Here is a 19,007-nt window from a genome sequence, read left to right on the forward strand (position 1 = left end):
CTTGTTCTTCAGATAATTTAAGAGTGATGATGGATACCAATGGGCCACCCAATTATTCAATTTGTATATTTTCCATAGAATTTCTGAAACCCAGATGATCATATGTCATATCAAGTTCCACACACCAAAGTTGGAGACAAAGAAGAGTCCATTACTTCAAAACTTGACAATGTTACAATCAAAAAACATTTCAAAAGTTCAGACTGTAGGATGAAAGCAAATAATGGCTTTCACATATAAGTCTGACACACTCCCTCATGTTAGAGCCCTTTGGGCTTGATGCCACTACATGATTATGGATCATTTTATCAAAAAAACAAATCAAGAGGCAGCAACACCTATAACACATTTTCCTCTGGTGTAACATTGCAAAGAAAAGAACCATATGAAACATGTCCCATTGAGTTGTTCCTTCTACAAGCACTAAAAACCGATTTTTCACCTCCTTGTTCGGTTCGTGCTTTTGTGGGAAGCACTTGCACTTCTTCTATACCCTTTGGAAAGAGTTGATCCTCCATGAGTAAGTTTTCTTATTGATCTTTTGTCACAGCTCCGCGTGCTGTTCCCAAGGGCAGCTCTGGCAACACTGTCACTTAATATTTCGCGTGTCCTTTGAGCCTTGAGTGGTTGCTTGTTAAGGTACACCAACTTTGGAAGAAGACCAGAGACTGCTTTAGTTAGCTCGCCATAGCTGATGTTTCTTTCAATTGGATTTCCCAGCAGATTAAGAGCCTTAAGTGAGTTGTAGTTAGCTACTAGCTGGCCTATTGCTTTTGTTGTTGTGATCTTGTTGAAGCTCAAATCTAGAAGTGTTAGTTTCAATAGCCTGTGTAGCCCTTCAGCATCACTTATCTTGTTCCCCACAAGATATAGTTCTTTGACAAGTGTGCAACTTGACAAACCTGACAAACCACACAATGAAATGGAAAAAACTGAAAATGAAGGCTAAACAAATTTGAAATGCTAACATCTTTGAGCATCAACTTATATCAAAGCTAACCTTGTCCAATTCTTGAGATGCGGTTGTAACTCAGGTCAATTACCCGCAACTTGGTCAATTCTCTGAGGCCGTCAAGAGTGCTGATCTTGTTTCTTGACAAGTTAAGTGTTTGAATACCCTTTGGTAGAAATCCCGGTGAGATGTGAGCTGCATGGTCAACGTTAAGAAATGAATCAGTAAATGCAGTTAGTGATTGATTTATTGATGTTGCATCAAGTGCTACATTCTAGTTCCAAGTTGTACCTATGAAATTGTTTGACAGGTTGACAGAGCGGAGATTGGATAAGTGTGAAATAGCAGGGATGGCTTTTACACCAATACCAGATATGTGAGCAATAGATGAAGCTGGATTTAGAGACTGGACTACACTAATGGCAGTTAAAGTCTCTTTTGAAAAATTGGCATCTGCATAAGTCAACTGAGATGTGGCTCTCATCATTGTTCCACCAGTATCAGGGGAAGGTGGGAAGGTTATGCTTCTGCCATTGTCAACATCAAAATCATCCTCAGGAAGTAGTTGTTGAATTTCAAGACCTTTCACCCATGCATCCACTCTGGCAAAAGAGGATGACGACGCTTTGGAGAAAGCAAGCCATTGGTCACTTTGAAACCTGCTCCCCTTTTTATTATCTGTACTTTTACCAGTTCTTCTTTTGTTAAAGGATTCTGCAGTAATTGAACCAGAGGATTTCACAGGCCTCATTGTCTTTCCTTGTTTTGGTTCAAGGATGTCTGAAGAGTACCCACTATTTAATGCAGCACTGGCAGGAACCAGCGTTGAATTGCCAGAGAAAGTTCTGTGTATGTTCCTGTGGCTCCGCAGGATCATTTTCCACCACAATTTTTTCTTTCCAGAAGGAAGTAACTGACTTGAAGAATGCCTTTTCAGCACTACTCTATCAGCACTGTAGTGACTCTTCACTGACCAAGGGCTTTCAAGATTAACCATTGCTGATAATTCCTTAAAATCATCAAAAGGCTTTGACTTTAAAGCTGACAAAAAACGAGTTTTCGTACCATGCTCATCAAACTTTTCAAGGTTAGAGAAGTGTCTCTTGAACTTTGCAGAAGTCCACAAATCAGCTTTGCGAATCCCAGGATCACTGACGAGTCCACTTTCGGTTGTTTCAACACTCTTTTGGCTGTATTTGTCGGTTCTGTCATCCGATTCTTCGTTGACTTGATTTTCATACAAAATAGGATACTCTATTTCTTTATCAGTGGCACCATATCCTTTGTCTGCAACAGCTTCATGATCTTGGAGATGAAAATCAGAGATTTCCCTCTTGATCTTCAGTGAATCTTCATCCTCATCTTCCCGTTCATAAGCCTCCCGTACTTCAGCCTCCACACAAGTATCAGGACTCATAACCCCTGAATTGAAACTTGAATTTTTGGGAATACCATTGGATAATGTGGCATCAAAAGTGGTTGGCACTGATGCTATTTTTGAAGATTGTAGTTTGGCAAGTAGAGTGCTAAAGTCTTCCTTTGAAGACCTTCCACTTCCACTTCCCTGAATAAACAAACAAAATTGAGATAATATAAATTCAATCACAATTCACAAGTTTTATAGGAACTCCATAAAAAAAAACAAGAGACACAAATCCTAATTGACTTTCTTACCTTGTATTTCTCCTTCCTTACAGTCAAAATAGAGAAGCACATAGCCATGATTGCCACCAAAAGATAAGGTTTGTTCCAACCCTTCAATTTTATCTTCTCTATGGCTTTTGAGTCGGTTGCACTTTCTTATAAGAAATCCTAGACAGCTTTCCACATAAATCTACAATTTTCTTCCTTTCACAACAATACAAAAAACCACACTAGTAGTTCAGCAATCACATTGAACCAAATGTTAGCCATAATCAATGGGAAGGCGCTGGAGAAGAGAAAACACTCTCTCTGAGCAAATCAGAAAACCAGAAAGAAAAAGACCAAAGCCTATTCCGGTTTGTGAAGATATCTCTAGAGAGTTGGCCAGAGTTCTGTGTGTCCACAGTCCACAATATCTTCCTCTCCAAACAGGCCTATACCCAGTTGAAGAACAATAATAAAAAAAGAAGCAAATAAATGTGCCAAACATTCATCTCATGAAATCCCAAATGAAACAATGAAAATCAGATAATAACTTCATAAACACTCTAAACTATATACACCTCTGAGATACAATAAGAAGAAGAATGAAGTGGCTAAATGAATACAAGACTTGAATGATTGAAACACAAGTCAAAAGGGATACACACCCTAATGCCTCCTCTGCTCATGATTCTAAAGCAGGCACAACCACACGAAAATTGCGGCGAGAATTGGTAGCATTAGTGCAGAAAAGACGAACCTTGTAAAGTAGAACAGAGCCAGCTCCTCAAAGACAACAATAACCTCTCAAACAGTATCTGTGCTTTTGCTCGGGAATCTTCAAAAGCTTTGGGATGCTCAATAGTTATAAAGTTAAGATTGTGTTATGTGGTGTCGTCACGTGATGTCGTGTAAGAAATGCAAATGCAAAACACCAGACGAAGAGAAACACAGAGAGGTAGTTAGTATTTATCGTTAAGAATGAGAAAGAAAAAGAAGAGAAAGAGAAAGAGGTTTTTTCTATCTTTCTAGTTTGTACCTGTGAAATCACGGAAAGAGGGACGTGTGATATTCTATTAATTTAGTGTGTATATGCCACACACATGTAGGCCATGCATAACTCAGTATTTATATTCTTCAAAATTCTCTATCACCTTTTTTTTTTCTCTCACTTCTGCAGCAGCATAACACCAAAATTTAATTGGCTTCATTATCGATTTTGAAGTCCGAGCAAATTTATGATCAACTTTAGAGTCTGTTCAAACTTAAATTGCCATTACTCCCTTATTTATATAAGTTTTACTCTTCCTATATTAACTAAAATGTTTTCTGTGTATTTTTCAATATCAGACTGTTTATTTTATTCCTTTTTTTTTCTCAGCTGTCTCTCTATTTGTAAACATTTTGTGTGTCCAATTGCGTGTGGTTAATGAAAAGTATATTTTTTTTGGTGAGTTTTCTGTCTTCAATCGCTATTATACCAAGTATTGTACCTTTTCATGTAGATCCTTTTCTGTGTGCAATTGTGTGAATAATAAAAAGGTGTGTATTTTTTTCTTTATGATTTCTCTTTCTTTTTTATATGTTCTTTTAAAGATAAAATAGTAATAAAAATTATCTTTTAATGTTTTTTAAAAATAAAATTGTGATAGAATTTTAATTTTTAAGTCGGATAATATGTTGATTGAATTTAAAGATTCTGAACAAGGAGTTTTTCTCTCTTCAGTCACTAATGTTTAGATATTTTTTCAGTACAATATGAGTAATATAAAGGTGTATTTTTCTTTTTATGGTTTCTCTCCTTTTCAATCACTCAAATACTAACCACTATTCCTTTTCGTGTAGATGTAGATATTTTTCAGTGTACATTTTGTATGATTAATAAAAAAGTATTTTTTCTTTTCATGATTGTAAGAATGATACCTGTTACTCTGCAATTGCGTCTGATTAATAAAAAGGTGTGTTTTCTTTTTATGGGTTTTTATTCCTCTTCAATCTCTAACTACATATATTCCATTGCATATTTTAAATTACTATTTTATAAAGGTAATTACTCAGTGGTTATAACAAAGAGTAATAATTAATTAGTTTTTGTTTTTGTAAAATTCAGGTGTGTTAAACTTTATTATTAAAGATTGAGATTAAAAACAATTTATTTTCTTTTATATTTATTAAAAACACTTAAGCATATATTTATTATAAACACTTAAGTGTGGCGTATGAAATATGATTCCAAATAATATATTTAAGCATGTTTTTTATATGTAATTTAATAACAAATTAGTTAGGTCAATCATATGAGTGTTATGTTCAAAAGGCTAACATCTTCAATCTCAAGCATGAGTGCTTTTGTCTGCACCTCACCGGTCTCATCCTACACTTTCTAATTTTTTTATTATTTCAATGGTGCCCCTGTCAGAACCACATAATTATAGAAAATCTTTTGACTGTTATTTATATGTGGTATTTATATGTGTTGTTTGTATGTGCTGGAATGCATTTCTTGGTTGGATGTATTTTTGGGTTGGATGGGATGAAGGTCGTGACCTTAGTGGTTGAGAGGACGTCGGTGCTGGGTTGGATGCATTTATGGGTTGGATGGGACGAAAGTCTGGATTGGATGCATTTCTGGGTTGGATGCGACGAAGGTCGAGTCGAGACGTAGTGGTTGAGAGCACGCCGGCGAAAGAGCGGTTGCAGAGGTTGTCATTCACCCCGTAATCGCAGTTAGAAGTGCAGTACACATCGCGTCGAAATTGAAAAAACGGTTGATACAAAACCACAGTTGGAATTGCGGTAGCTACAATTAGAAGTGCCGCTCAATTGGCCGTAACAGAAAATGGAGTGAATGAATGTTTTATTCTTTTTCTTTTTGTTTTGATTTACTATTTTTTGAATTTGATTTGTTTTTATTTTTTTATTAGTTTAAAAATTAAAACTTGCGCATAATAAATATCTTTTAAATAAATAGATAATTTCAAAAACATTACCTATTAACAAACAAATATAAATTTCAAATTAATTATATTATAAACAATATTAAATAAATATTAAATATAATAAAAATTAACAATTAAAAAAATGTTAACAATTCATTATAAAAAGTTTAAAAAAACCACAAAAATACAACAAATTAAATTTAAATTAATAAATGAATAAAAACAAAAAGTATACAACAAATAACTAAATAATAATTCATATTAAAAGATAAAATATTAATAATTATAGATTCAAAAACTTTAAAAAATAAATTAAATTTTCAAAATTCAGAAAAAATAATTATATTAAAAAAATTTAAATAAATATGAAATACAAAAATAAAATACAAATTACAAAATATTAACCACAAGATGTTTAATATTTAAATAAACTAATGGCTTAGTAGGTTATTTCGTCCCCAAGTTAAGAGCTGAATTTTCGTTTAGTACCCGGTTTTAAAAATGCTTCTATTTTATCCCAAAGTAGTATAAATTGTATCAATTAGATCCCTTCCGTTAAATTCATATAAACGGAGTTAACTCTAGCTGACGAATCTGCACTTTTTCTTCTCTCTCTGCATTTCCTGTAATGTTCGAGCTTTTTCTCTCTCTCTTCTTTCTCACTTAAATATAATAAATGTAGAATGAAAAAGTTTTCACCATACTTCCAAGTTCAAAGTAAATAAAATTAAGAAATAATTAAATGTAATAAATGTAGAATAAAAAAGCTTCACCGCACTTCTAAGTACAGAACCGCATTTCGAACTGCACGCATGATTTACCACACCTCCAACTATGCTTAGACCGTTTCAAATTACAGCCACACTTCCAAGTGCGAACAACTATGCAACCCTCATCCAAACAAAAGCAGTCAAAATATTTTATGTGTTCTCACAGGGTGATAGGGACATAATTGGAATAATACAAAAATTGAAAGGTGCAAGACAAGACTAGTGAGATGCAGGTAGAAACACTCCTTAAGGAGTGTCAAATTGTGACAATACCTATCATAGAGTCCTTAATTGTATCATGGTCAAATTTTAATTTTATGTCTCAATAAAATTTTAATTATAGTACAAATGTGCGATATCCAAATCGTATCATTTGAAAAATTCCTTAAATAATTTTCCTTTAAAAAAAGAAATTACATTAAACAAAAAAACAATAAATACAAAATTTAATACATTAAGTAGTGCAGAAATGGCCTTTAACGTCACCCCATAGACGTCCGTCCTCAACAGTCCCAACGTAAATAATTGACCGGTGGCATATCCGTAAATAAGTGAAATTATCGATGTCCGTTGTCGGGGGGACGGATGTCTATATAATTATAGACGTCCCGGCCCCACCAACGGACGTCTAAGAGGCTGGACAATCACCTCTTCAACTCCACCCTGTCAGCACCCGAAACGTCCGGTGTGGAGGGGGACGAACGTCTATATAATTGTAGATGTCCGTCCCACAATATCGGACGTTTCGGGTGCTGACAGGGGTTGAAGAGTTAATTGTTTTCAGCCCCTTAAACGTCCGTTGTGGAGGGGGACGAACGTCTATAATATTATAGACGTCCGTCCCCCCACAACGGACGTTTAAGGGGCTGAAGACAATTAATTCTTCAACCACCCTGTCAGCACCCGAAACGTCCGTTGTGGAGGGGACGGACGTCTACAATTATATAGACGTCCGTCCCACCACAACGGACGTTTAAGGAGCTGAAGACAATTAATTTTTCAACCACCCTGTCAGCACCCAAAACATTCGTTGTGGAAGGGGACAAACGTCTACAATTATATAGACGTCTGTCCCCCATATCGGACGTTTCGGGTGCTGACAGGGTGGTTGAAGAATTAATTGTCTTCAACCCCTTAAACGTCCGTTGTGGAGGGGGACGGACGTCTATAACCATATCGGACGTTTCGGGTGCTGACAGGGTGGTTAAAGAATTAATTGTCTTCAGCCCCTTAAACGTCCGTTGTGGAGGGAGACGGACGTCTATAATATTATAGACGTTCGGCCCCCTCCACAACGGACGTTTAAGGGGCTGACAGAGGGGAGTTGAAGAGGTGATTGTCCAGCCTCTTAGACGTCCCCCCCAAAATGGACGTCGAGAGTTTCACTTATTTAGATGACAACACCCTTTTCCTCTCTTCCTCACCGGGAGGGCAATCTTATGGCCTTCACCTCCCGCCCCGGCCCGGAAATAGAACCCAGCCCCCCCTTCTGATCCATTCATTTCTGCAAGCAGGGGGGCTCATCGATGCTGTCATTTCGAAATGTCCGCTTCAACCGCAGTTTCACCTCCCACAAAGCAAAGTTGGCTTGACGAGCGCAGATGCGAGGAAGCGGGAGCAAGATAAGCGCTTTTGTTACTGAGAAGCTAGATTTACCGGGAGCAAGATAAGCGCGACGGTTCAAGACTTAGCCGAGCGTTAGCGAAGTTAGATTTACCGAGAGGCTTCGAGTTAGCGAAGCGCTCTAGTAGCGCCGGCCGAAGCACAAACGGACGTCTTGCAGTGCACAAACGAACGTCCAACCCCAGCCCTACCACAAAACAATTCAGGAGGTGGTCGTCACGAACGTCTGACGAGCACGTGGGACGTCTACGTGGACGTCCGAGGTGTACACCGGAAGTCTGGATAGGCGTCGGGCCTGACACATCGGACGTCTATATACACGTCCGATGTGGACCCCCGACGTCTGAGTAACGTCACCCACAAAGACGTCGGGGGAAGGTCGGACGTCAAAAGACCAAAAGAACGAACGTCTAAAGCCCTTTCTGCACTGGACTTTATGTTTTTACTATAATAACATTGTGTTCTTAATTGATTATTTTTTCCTTACTTTAAACCAAATTTACTTATTTGATGATCAACATTCATACTCACCAAATTTTTGGTTGACATTTACATAAATGAAGTTTTATTTACTTTGATGAACATTTACTTTATATTATCAATCATGTTTCATTTACTTGATTCACTTCCAGACCAATAAAAAAGAAGAATATTTCTAAATGTAACTTATAACTGAATCCGTTTATATATGGATAATATTTATCACTACTTAACATAAAAAAAATTATCTATTATCGACTGAATATTCGTACATACAGATATTTAAAAAAAAATATTATATAAAATTTTAAAATAAAATATAAATAAAATAAAAAAATGTAAAATAATAAATTAAATTAAATATAAATTAAATTTAATCTAATAAAATATAAATTAATTTTAATTAAATACAATCTAATAAAATATAAATTAGATTTTAGTTTTATTATTTTGGATGTAAGGAGTAGATATAACATTTCAGCTTTTATAAATCGATATTAAAATACTACTATTATCCACAAATAATAAATATTGGTAATTATCAATTATTTGCAACAAATTTTATTTGCAAATATCGAACACAATTATTTTTTTCATCTCTAATTAAATCTTCATGTACTAAAATTACATATACCAATTTCATAAATAAACAATTATACTAATTTAATCAAAATATTGTAATAGTTAAACTAAAATATGGCGGTCTTAAATAAAATAAAATAAAATGTCATGTTTCTCCATCATAATCAAAAGACAATTAATTATGAGGGTTTAATTTGACTATTTAATGGTTATGTATAGTTTGATTGTATTATAATTGACATATTTATTTATATATATGTTAACTAACAATATACTAATTTAATCAAAATATTATACTAATTTAATCAACATGTGCAGTGTACCCCTCATAAAAGTGTATGTTTATCATTTTAAAAAAATCAATTACTTTGACGAAACATAATCGTATGTAGAATTTGGTAAATGAACATTTCCCACGGAAGAAAATACTTATGTAAAATAGGTTTAGGTATAATTATTTGCCGAAAGATTTCTATCTATAATGTTAAATATGGAAAAGTTCGTGAACAATGACTATGAGTAGTAGTAGGGAAAAAAAATACATATATAATATAAAATTAAATTTTAGTTAAATTGTGATGTTACTAATTAGAGTTTACTAAATCAATTTTAATATGACACAAAATGTTATTTTTTTCTTAAAAAATGTTAAAAAGTATAAATTTTTTTTTAGTATTTTAATAGATGATTTTCTTGATGAATTGTATGAATCTTGTTGATTCTCTAAAATAGAAATTTAAAAAGTTAATATAATCATATTAGAATTTAGAAAAGAGATGAATGGGAAACAACTTTTAAAACAAAATATGTATGAATGGAAAGTACTCTATTTTTTTTTGACAAATGTGTTGAGTATTTTCATGAGATTAATGAATCATTTATTGAGAGAGTTCTTAGGAAAACTTGTGATTCTTTATTTTGATAACATTATTATGTACACTAAAAATTTAGATCAACATATAGACCAATTAAAATTTGTTTTGTATGTATTTAAGAAAAGAAAGATTGTATATGCTAATTTGGAAAATCTCATTTTGTAAAGATCATTTGTTCTTGGGATTTGTGGTTATTAAATATAAGAGAGTGCATTTTGATAAAGAGAAAATAAATGCAATTAAGGAATGTCCAACTCCTAAAAATAAGAGTGAGGTAAAAAAGCTTCCATGTGCTTGCTAGATTTTATAAGAGGTTGGTGAAAGATTTCAATACTATAGCTACACCTTTAAATGAAGTAGTCAAGAAGAATGTACCCTTTAAACGGAGAGAAAAATAAGAGAAAGCTTTTGATGTTTTGAATGATAAGTTAACACATTCATCCATACTTGTTTTTCCTAACTTCGCTAACTCTTTTGAACTTAAATGTGATGCATTTGGGATAAGAATAAGAGTTGTATAAGAGGGAACCCAATAACTTGTTTTAGTGAGAAATTAAAAGGGGTTGTCATTAACTATCCTACATATGATAAGGAACTGTATGTATTAATTAGGGAATTGCAAGTATAACAACATTACATTTTTTCTAAAGAATTTGTCATTCATAATGATCATGCTTTAAAGTAATTGAAAGGGCATGATAACTTGAACAAGAGATATGCAAAATGGATCCACTATTTATAAGACATCACAAACTTTATTACATTAATCCATAGCATTTTTCAATAACATTGTTCCCTCTAAGCCCCAACGCATATCCTTACCAACATTTGCACCAACATATGCTTGCGTATAGAATATGATCATCACAGTCAACCACATACAAGTAATGGTGAGCTAACATGAACATAAAACATCTCAATCGATTATATACTTTAATAATTTAACACATAAAAGATTTCATTGCATAAAATATATCACCTCATGTTCAAAATGTGTCATCACAATAATTAATAGAACCAATAGTGATCTCAACATCATGAACCAGGTTTCTACTGTAACTCTCGTACGCAACTTACTAACAATCGCTTTTCAGGAGGGTTTGAATAATATTTTAAAAACTTTTCACAAATAGTGTTTAATATTACTTTGCAGGGGTTAAACGATTTGCAATAGTAGTTAAACACTTAGGTTTAAAGAAAGCTTTGAATGGAAAACAATTTAAACAGAAAGGCAGAAAAACACACTTTGATTTTATACTAGTTCACTCAAACTGAGCTATGCCCAATTTTCACTTAAATTTTTTAGGGATTCTACTAAAAATGAGTTTAACCACTTATAGTTTACAAAATTAACCAAACTTATTAGACGAGTTTCACTACTCTTGGTATCAACACTACACCAACTTTATAGAACATGTAACTCCACTAAGTTAAACTTTACAAGTGTTTTAATTAACTTCTTAATCAAACACATCAAAGGTGTTTTTGAAAACTAATAAGATAGAAGATAACTCTTGTAAAGAGGATATAAAATATTACAAAGAACTTTTGAAAACTTGGAAAAAGATCTTTTGAAGTTAGAGCTTTTGACTTTCTTCTAGAGATGTAGCCTTTAAGGTAGAGTTAGAAGTTATGTCGAGTCCTAACAGAGCAATTGTCCTGAGTTTACGAAAAGAGTAGGCATAAAGCATGTAAGAGATATTCCTTGAATATCCTCATATCTCTTAACGTTGTTATGATTCTGAGCAGGCTTTGATAAAATCACTAGTGCAGCGAAGGGCTTTTACCGCGGTTCATTTTCACTATACGTCGCGGTTCTTGAACCGCGGCATATTCAGCCGCGGTAGTAAGTCAGACACTTTATACCGCGGTTCGAACCGCGGTATATAGGCTGCGGAATATGCCGCGGTTGTCTAGGGAACCGCTGCCTAAACCCTAAAAAAATTTAAAAAAAAAAATTAAAAAATGCACTATATGCCGCGGTTGAACCGCGGCATATAGGCCGACGAATATGCCGCGGTTAGTGTCAAAACCGCGGCCATATGTCTCGTTTGTAAAAAAAAAACGAAGCACTATATGCCGCGGTTATGGTTAGAACCGCGGCATATTCCCCTGCAGTTTTTTAAAATTGCAGGTCTGTTTTTGTGATATCCATTACCACAAAAACAGACCTGCATATAAAAACATTTACAGAAATTCAATTTCAACATAACAAACACATGTTCAAATGTATTTCAACATCAAATAAAGTAGAGAGTCTAAGAAAATTCTATCTAATCAAATGCATTGTTTAAATCTAAATCTAAGAGCTATTGTATAATCTAACTATATACTTCGCAGCAGCGTTCCTAATGAATAGTAGTGACTTCTCAGGAACTGGTGTAGTAGTCTTGAATCTCTGCAAAAGACAATTCATTTTAATTAGTGTATATGAATTTAACATTTGTTAAAAAATCAAAATTTGTTAAAGTTAAATATTACCGTTTCCCAGCTTCTTGTGATGTGAGAACGAACAATATGGGTCATCCAATACATTACATAGTATCCACACTCATATGACCCATTTTGTCTGTTACACTACAATATATCATCACAGTTGATAATAGTTAGTGAATAACATTTGTTATAAAACAATTATAACAAAGTCAGACTTTAGCATATGTCAAACCTTGAGAGAAATCCAAGCAATCTTTCTACTCTTAGCAATTGATCTCCCGTCCATCATCATACTTGCTGGAATAGAACTGTATATAAAAAAATGTTTTAGCATTCAGTTATATAACAAAGAAAGTCCAAACATTGAGGTTCTTACCAATCAATTGCTTGTCTGAGTTGTGTGGGAGGAGGCCTGTGCAATGAGCAGAACCACAAAGCATAGTTGTCTTGCACAGACATAACAAGAAGTTGCCAATGGCGCCTGAAATTCATAATAACGTAACTATTAAATATTAAAATCACATATGGAACATTATTATGTTAACAAAGTTCACTTACCCGGATATATAAGGCAAAAAGTATATTTTCTTGCCCCTTCCAAAACTTCTTATCAGACTCATGTTGATATGGTCAAAATCATTTGATTCATGAATTTCTTGGGGATCAATGAATCCATAATCATCAGAACGCCCCAACTTATTAGCGACCCCAAACATATACCTGAAATCAAAAATTAACTTTGATATAAGGATACTTGATATATAAATCAATTTTATATATAAATAATTGGTCATAGACTTACATCGTCCATAGTTGAATAATTGAAATATTCAACTCTTGTGTTCCCGACGCAAGCTCACGGACATCTTGGCTATTAAGGTATATTGGGACCTCAGAGCCATGCCCAAATACATTAGCATCATACTGAACCTCCAAAGGCTTATCATCAAGGATGTCAGCAAGTAGATGCAATGAAGAAAGAGGGTCATCCTCAGATAGAGGAATCTTCTGTTGTTCCTGCGTCTGTTGTTACATGAAAAGATAAGATAAGTTTTGACATCAAAAACCTTTAAAATTGAGAAGTGTAAAGAAGAATTTCATACCGAGGGGTCAGAAACTGGTTTAACCAAAAATTTAGGCCAAGTGATAAACGACTTATATGCTTGTTCCACAGTGAAAATCTCTTCCGTGGACAGTGGAACCGAGGCATCTGGCATGATCATTTCATCCACTGAGACCTTCACCTCATCCTCTAATAGTTGCATACCATGACATACAGTCGCTGACCTAAACTCTGTTCCACGAGCTACCAGCACCATCTCATCTTCTTCTAAAATGTATAGCAGACATGGACTACCATCGTCCATGTCATCCTCTGGGATGGCTGATGCGGAACAACTTCCTTTGCCGCTTCTCCCTGTCAGAGTAAATGTTAGATTATACAAGAGATAGAAATAATTGCACATAAATGTTTATTAAGTTTACCTGTGGGAGGGGGAGGGACCACATGTTCCTCTATAGGAGACTGCATCGGGCGCATGCTCTGAAACTGCTCCTGGTAGAGCATCTGGAATTCAGCCCTCACCTCGGCCCTGATCTCCTGCATAAGGTCTTGTCGGACCTTTTTTGTGATCTCTTCTGTCATCCTTTGTGTATCGCTGTACGAATATGAAGGCTGACGAGAAGAGCTCCCAAAATAATCCGTAATGCCTACTCCAGGACCTGCAGCACGTACACGTCCAGGGTGCTCAGGTCGTCCAATTGCAGCAGCAAGAATATCCTGGCGACCCTCTGGAGTGAATTGGCCTTGGGAGCTCTGCTCAACCAAGGCGTCCTGTAACATTACAAAACACCATTATTCTTTAAATAGTTTAATGTAGTATGTATAATGACAATATTTATTATTTTAGGAACAGTGATAACTTACAATTTTTTCAGAAATCTCTCATGCAGTGTCGGAAGAGTAGGTGCCCGATGGTCGCATACGGGCCAACTTCCATTTCTCATGTCTAGACGGTGGAGAAGGAGGCTGAGGAGGGCTACCACTCTGAGATGATGGTATAGCATCTGCCTTTTGCTTGAGGATTTTCTCCTCAAGCTTCCTATACCCACCACGAGATAATAGGTGGGGGTTTTTGTTCTTAGCACTTGTTCCTTGTGCTTTGCTTCTAATTGCCTGTCACATACACATTAATTAATGAGTTCATATGATATATATTTGTTAATGAGGAATTGAATAATATGAACTACACTAACCTGCCATTCCTCTAACATCCGACTCTCTTTAAAAACCCGCCAAGTCTCCTCATCAATGGACTTATATGCATTACATGGAGTTTTATGTTTAAGGTGTCCAAAGATGTACCTTGATGTCAACTTGCTTTTAAAGTTTCTGAAATTTTCTGCAACAGTTGACAAACACTTATTTCTAAGTGTTGGGACATTTGGAATGTCAAATGTCATCTGAAAAAAACATAATAAAGTTGTATTAGTACAAAATTATCAATATAAACAAATTATAATTCAAATGCTATTAACTAACTTACCAATATATCTTGCCAAATAATGTTCCGATCACCCTCGGACACATGATCAAAAGATGGAATGAGAATGCTAATCTTATCACGTGCCACTACTCCAAGGTATGATCGGAAGTCATCTGCATAGGGGCCAGTTGCCACACCCGTGGTGACATTCACATTCACCGGAGTTCTTTCACCACTATTTTTCCTGATTAATAGTTGTTTCATCCTAGTGGGTCCTCTAGTGGATCTGGGTGGGGGAGCCTCATCCCCTGAAGAATGTGGATGATCAGCCATATATCTGTCAAATTAAATAACAACATTAAATTTTCTTTCAAGACTTATGTAATATCATATAAATTAACAAAACATGTAATAGTATCCAAATTGAAAATTCATACATAAAGATATGGATTCATCATATGTATATTCCCTCATCATGATCTGACCGAATTGCATGTACATCATCGTCAACTACAGATTGGTCATCCAACTTTGTTGTAGTTTGAAATGAATGGTTGTCAGCAATATCAATATTAATTAGATTGTCTTCGTTAACTTCAATTTGTTTTTTGCCTTGAAGAGCAACATACCAATGGTCAGACGAAGGATCTTTGACATAAAAAACTTGAGATGGTTGATGTACCATGATAAACGGTTCGTCTCGATAACCCACCTTGCGAAAATCAACCAGTGTCATACCCGAGTCATCTATTTTCACACCACTCTTATTGTCAAACCACTTACACTTGAACAATGGAACGGAAAACTTGGTGTAATCAACCTCCCATATCTCTTCTATTATACCATAATATCTCATTGATCCAAGTACAGGAGATTGATCTTTTGATGTGGAAAATTGAAGTGACTCAGCTTCTAAACTGACTCCACTATTTTGTACTGTGCTTTTATCATCCAAAGTCTTCGTATAGAATGTGCAATTATTGACTTCATAACCTGTACAACACACGACATCAAACTTCAAACCATTTGCAAGCCACAATAAAGTTTCAGAAGAATGTGGCTCTTTGTCAATTTCAGATTTGAACCAAGACATAAATGTTTTGTTATGCTCCATCAATTGCCATTTCTCTGATTGTCTTGGATTTTTATTCTTAACAATGGCTTTGTGTGCTTCCAAAAAAGGGATCACCTCATCTGTGTTGTTCAATATATAAAGATGCGCTTGCAACAATTCTTCGCGATCTTTTGTCACCACATTGACACCTCGGATGCTTTTACTTGTAGAAAATTTATTCAACCATGCTGTGCGAGGAACTCCTATTGGATTCGTTGATGTCATGTAATCTGAACAAAACTCGATACTTTCTTCAGCAATATACCTTTCAATCATCGAACCTTCAGGATGATATGGATTTTTAACGTACCCTTTCAAAATCTTCATATAACGCTCAATAGGATACATCCATCTTAAGTATACCGGTCCGCACAACTTGATTTCTCTAACCAAATGAACAAGTAAATGTACCATGATGTCAAAAAAAGATGGAGGGAAAAACATCTCTAGTTGACACAAGATGATAACAATCTCGCCTTGAAGTTCATCTAACTTTGTAGGATGGATGGCTTTACTACATATTGACGAGAAAAATGAACACAACCTGTTTATGGTGTGCCTAACATTTTTGGGCAAAATTCCACGAATAGCCACCGGTAACAACTGTTGCATTAAGACGTGACAATCGTGAGACTTCATGCCAACAAGCTTTAAGTCCTGCATTGACACTAAACTCTTCATATTTGAAGAGTATCCTTGTGGTACTTTGATACTCTTTAAACATACACAAAAACTTATCTTCTCTTGTCTAGACATTGTGTAACATGCAGGGGGCAAATAAGTACGTTTACCAATCTCCTTCGGTGCCAACTCTTCTCGGATATTCATGTCAACCAAATCCAAACGAGCATTCACTCCATCTTTTGTCTTTCCCTGAATGTTGAGTAATGTACCAATCAAGCTATCACACACATTCTTTTCTACATGCATCACATCTATGCAATGTCGAACATCTAACTTTGACCAATATGGAAGATCAAAGAATATTGATTTCTTCTTCCAAGGGGTCGTTACAGATGACTTCTTCGATGTTTTCCCAAATACATGATGTATTTTATTAACTTTTTGAAGAACTTCAAGGCCAGTAAGTGGATTTGGTGCTTCGTCCCTCTCTTGATCTCCATTGAATGCTTTTTTTAACCTTCGATATGGATGATTACGTTTTAGAAATCTCCGATGACGCAGATACACCGTCTTTCTTCCATGTTTCAATTGATGAGCTGCAGTGTTTTCTTCACATATAGGACACGCTTTATGACCCTTGACACTGTATCCTGACAAATTACCATAAGCAGGAAAGTCATTAATGGTGCAAAATAACATTGCACGCATCATAAAAGTCTCTGAAGCGAATGCATCAAATATTTCAACCCCGTCAACCCACAAAACCTTCAAGTCTTCAACTAGTGGGCTTAGATAAACATCTATGTCATTTCCAGGCTGCTTTGGACCAGATATCATCATAGATAACATCATGTACTTCCTCTTCATGCACAATGCAGGAGATAAGTTGTAAATTATCAATATAACTGGCCAACAACTGTGATTGGTACTCAGATTACCAAATGGGTTCATTCCATCAGTGGCTAAACCAAGCCTAAGATTTCTACACTCTTTACCAAATTCGGGGAATTGTCGATCAATATTTTTCCATTGCTTTGAATCAGCTGGATGACGAAGCAGCCCGTCAATTTTTCTCTCATCTGCATGCCATCTAAGATTTTTAGCATCTTTGGGATTCGCAAACAAACGCTTAAGTCTGGGCACTATTGGAAGGTACCAAACTACTTTCAAAGCAGATCCATTTTTTTCTATCTGACCATTATCTTCACTATTGTTTTTTGACTTGTATCGTGATAAGCCACATTTTGGACACTTTGTCAAAAATTCAAACTCTTTCCTATACAAAATGCAGTCATTGGGACAAGCATGTATCCTTTTATACTCCATACCCATTGGACAAAGAATTTTCTTCGCATCATAATTACGAGTGGGCAGTGTATTTCCATCTGGCAACATTTCATTCAACAACGTCAACAGTTCTGTAAAACTCTTATCAGTCCATCCATTGCTCGCCTTCAAATTCATGAGCCTTAACACCGCTGACAAACGTGTGAACTTAGTTGAACCGACATACAAAGGTGTTTCTGCATCAGTCGACATCGTCTCATACACATGAGCTTTGGCAAAATTTTCTGCTCCAACATCGCGGATCATGTCCTCCAATTTGTCTTCATCCGGTCGATCTTCTTCCATGGTGGAATCAGTAACATTTACACTTTGAGAGTCAGTGGGAAAATCCATTTCTTCGCCGTGCCAGATCCATGTTGTATAGCATCTTAGAAAACCATCACATATAAGATGTTCTCTAATTTGAGTTGCGTTCAACTTTCTCCCATTCAAACAGTTCACACAAGGACATCTAAACTTCACTTCATCATCAGTTCTCCCCTCATTACGTTGCGCAAATTGTATAAATTCCTCTACACCTCTCTCGTACTCAGCACTAATACGTGGTAAATTAATCCAATTTCGATCCATATTCCTAAATATTACATAAATAATATTTTAAGGTTTATAAATAATACAAGAACTACAACACACATTACCAAAACTATAGCAAAAACCATACCATACATTACCAAAACTATAACAATTTCATGCATTATCAAAATTAAAGCAAAAATTATACCATACATTACCAAAACTATAGAAACTTCATACATTACCAAAACTAATGAAGAAATAACGTTAAGAATGCAAAAGGACATAAATACCTGGAAGAGGAACGACGGCGGTGAGGGTGAAAAACGCAACGAAATCACGATTTTGATCGGCTAAAACTCGTTTTTATCGTCAAAAATGAATAATGACTGAACAATTCTGAGTTTAAACGGTGAAAAACGCGAAATCTGAGGTGATGGGTGGTTCGGAGGAGAAGAAACGCGAAAGAAAACAGAGAACGCGCGAGGAAGACGACACTGTTCCAAGTTTTAATTTTTAACTCTGAACGGGGGAATCTACCGCGGTTCACTACTTAACCGCGGTATAAAAGGGGAATATGTCGCGGTTTCACGTCCAACCGCGGCATATACTAATTTAAAAAATTATCAGAAATGGCATT

At 35.4% G+C, this 19,007-nt stretch overlaps 1 protein-coding gene and 1 long non-coding RNA gene across 5 annotated transcripts; both read right to left on the minus strand.

The window, feature by feature from the left end:
- Positions 1-130: 130 nt before the first annotated feature.
- Positions 131-3,634, minus strand: LOC124822295 (uncharacterized). 4 transcript variants are annotated; one of them, XM_088102886.1, is made up of 5 exons: positions 3,618-3,634; positions 2,627-3,425; positions 1,244-2,516; positions 1,001-1,147; positions 131-902 (listed from the first exon to the last, which is right to left on the minus strand). In XM_088102886.1, exons 2-5 carry the CDS (start codon positions 2,672-2,674, stop codon positions 439-441), a joined length of 1,932 nt encoding a protein of 643 aa, XP_087959012.1. In that variant the 5' UTR covers positions 2,675-3,425; positions 3,618-3,634; the 3' UTR covers positions 131-438. The 4 variants fall into 4 exon arrangements, with proteins under 4 accessions (XP_087959012.1, XP_087959015.1, XP_087959014.1 ...); XM_088102889.1 differs by lacking the exon at positions 3,618-3,634 and having other exon boundaries at positions 2,627-2,800; positions 3,339-3,611; XM_088102888.1 differs by lacking the exon at positions 3,618-3,634 and having other exon boundaries at positions 2,627-3,030; positions 3,339-3,611.
- A 10,197-nt stretch (positions 3,635-13,831) lies between these two features.
- On the minus strand, positions 13,832-14,715 carry LOC148205180 (uncharacterized). Its single transcript, XR_015786942.1, has 3 exons — positions 14,540-14,715; positions 14,211-14,459; positions 13,832-14,117 (listed from the first exon to the last, which is right to left on the minus strand). It is a non-coding gene; the product is annotated as an uncharacterized LOC148205180 (long non-coding RNA).
- Between the last annotated feature and the right edge of the window lie 4,292 nt (positions 14,716-19,007).

Source organism: Vigna umbellata, chromosome 1 (assembly GCF_029865625.1).
Source record: "Vigna umbellata cultivar VRB3 chromosome 1, Vumbellata_1.0, whole genome shotgun sequence".
In the NCBI taxonomy this organism is placed as follows: Eukaryota; Viridiplantae; Streptophyta; class Magnoliopsida; order Fabales; family Fabaceae; genus Vigna; species Vigna umbellata.

Excerpts from the sequence above, each read along its gene's own strand:
- LOC124822295 (XM_088102886.1), bottom strand. The coding sequence starts at position 2,674 with ATGGCTATGTGCTTCTCTATTTTGACTGTAAGGAAGGAGAAATACAAG. Across the intron at positions 1,148-1,243 it reads CCTGTCAAACAATTTCATAG|CTCACATCTCACCGGGATTT; the intron begins GTACAACTTGGA and ends TTGACCATGCAG. Across the intron at positions 903-1,000 it reads CATCTCAAGAATTGGACAAG|GTTTGTCAAGTTGCACACTT; the intron begins GTTAGCTTTGAT and ends GTGGTTTGTCAG.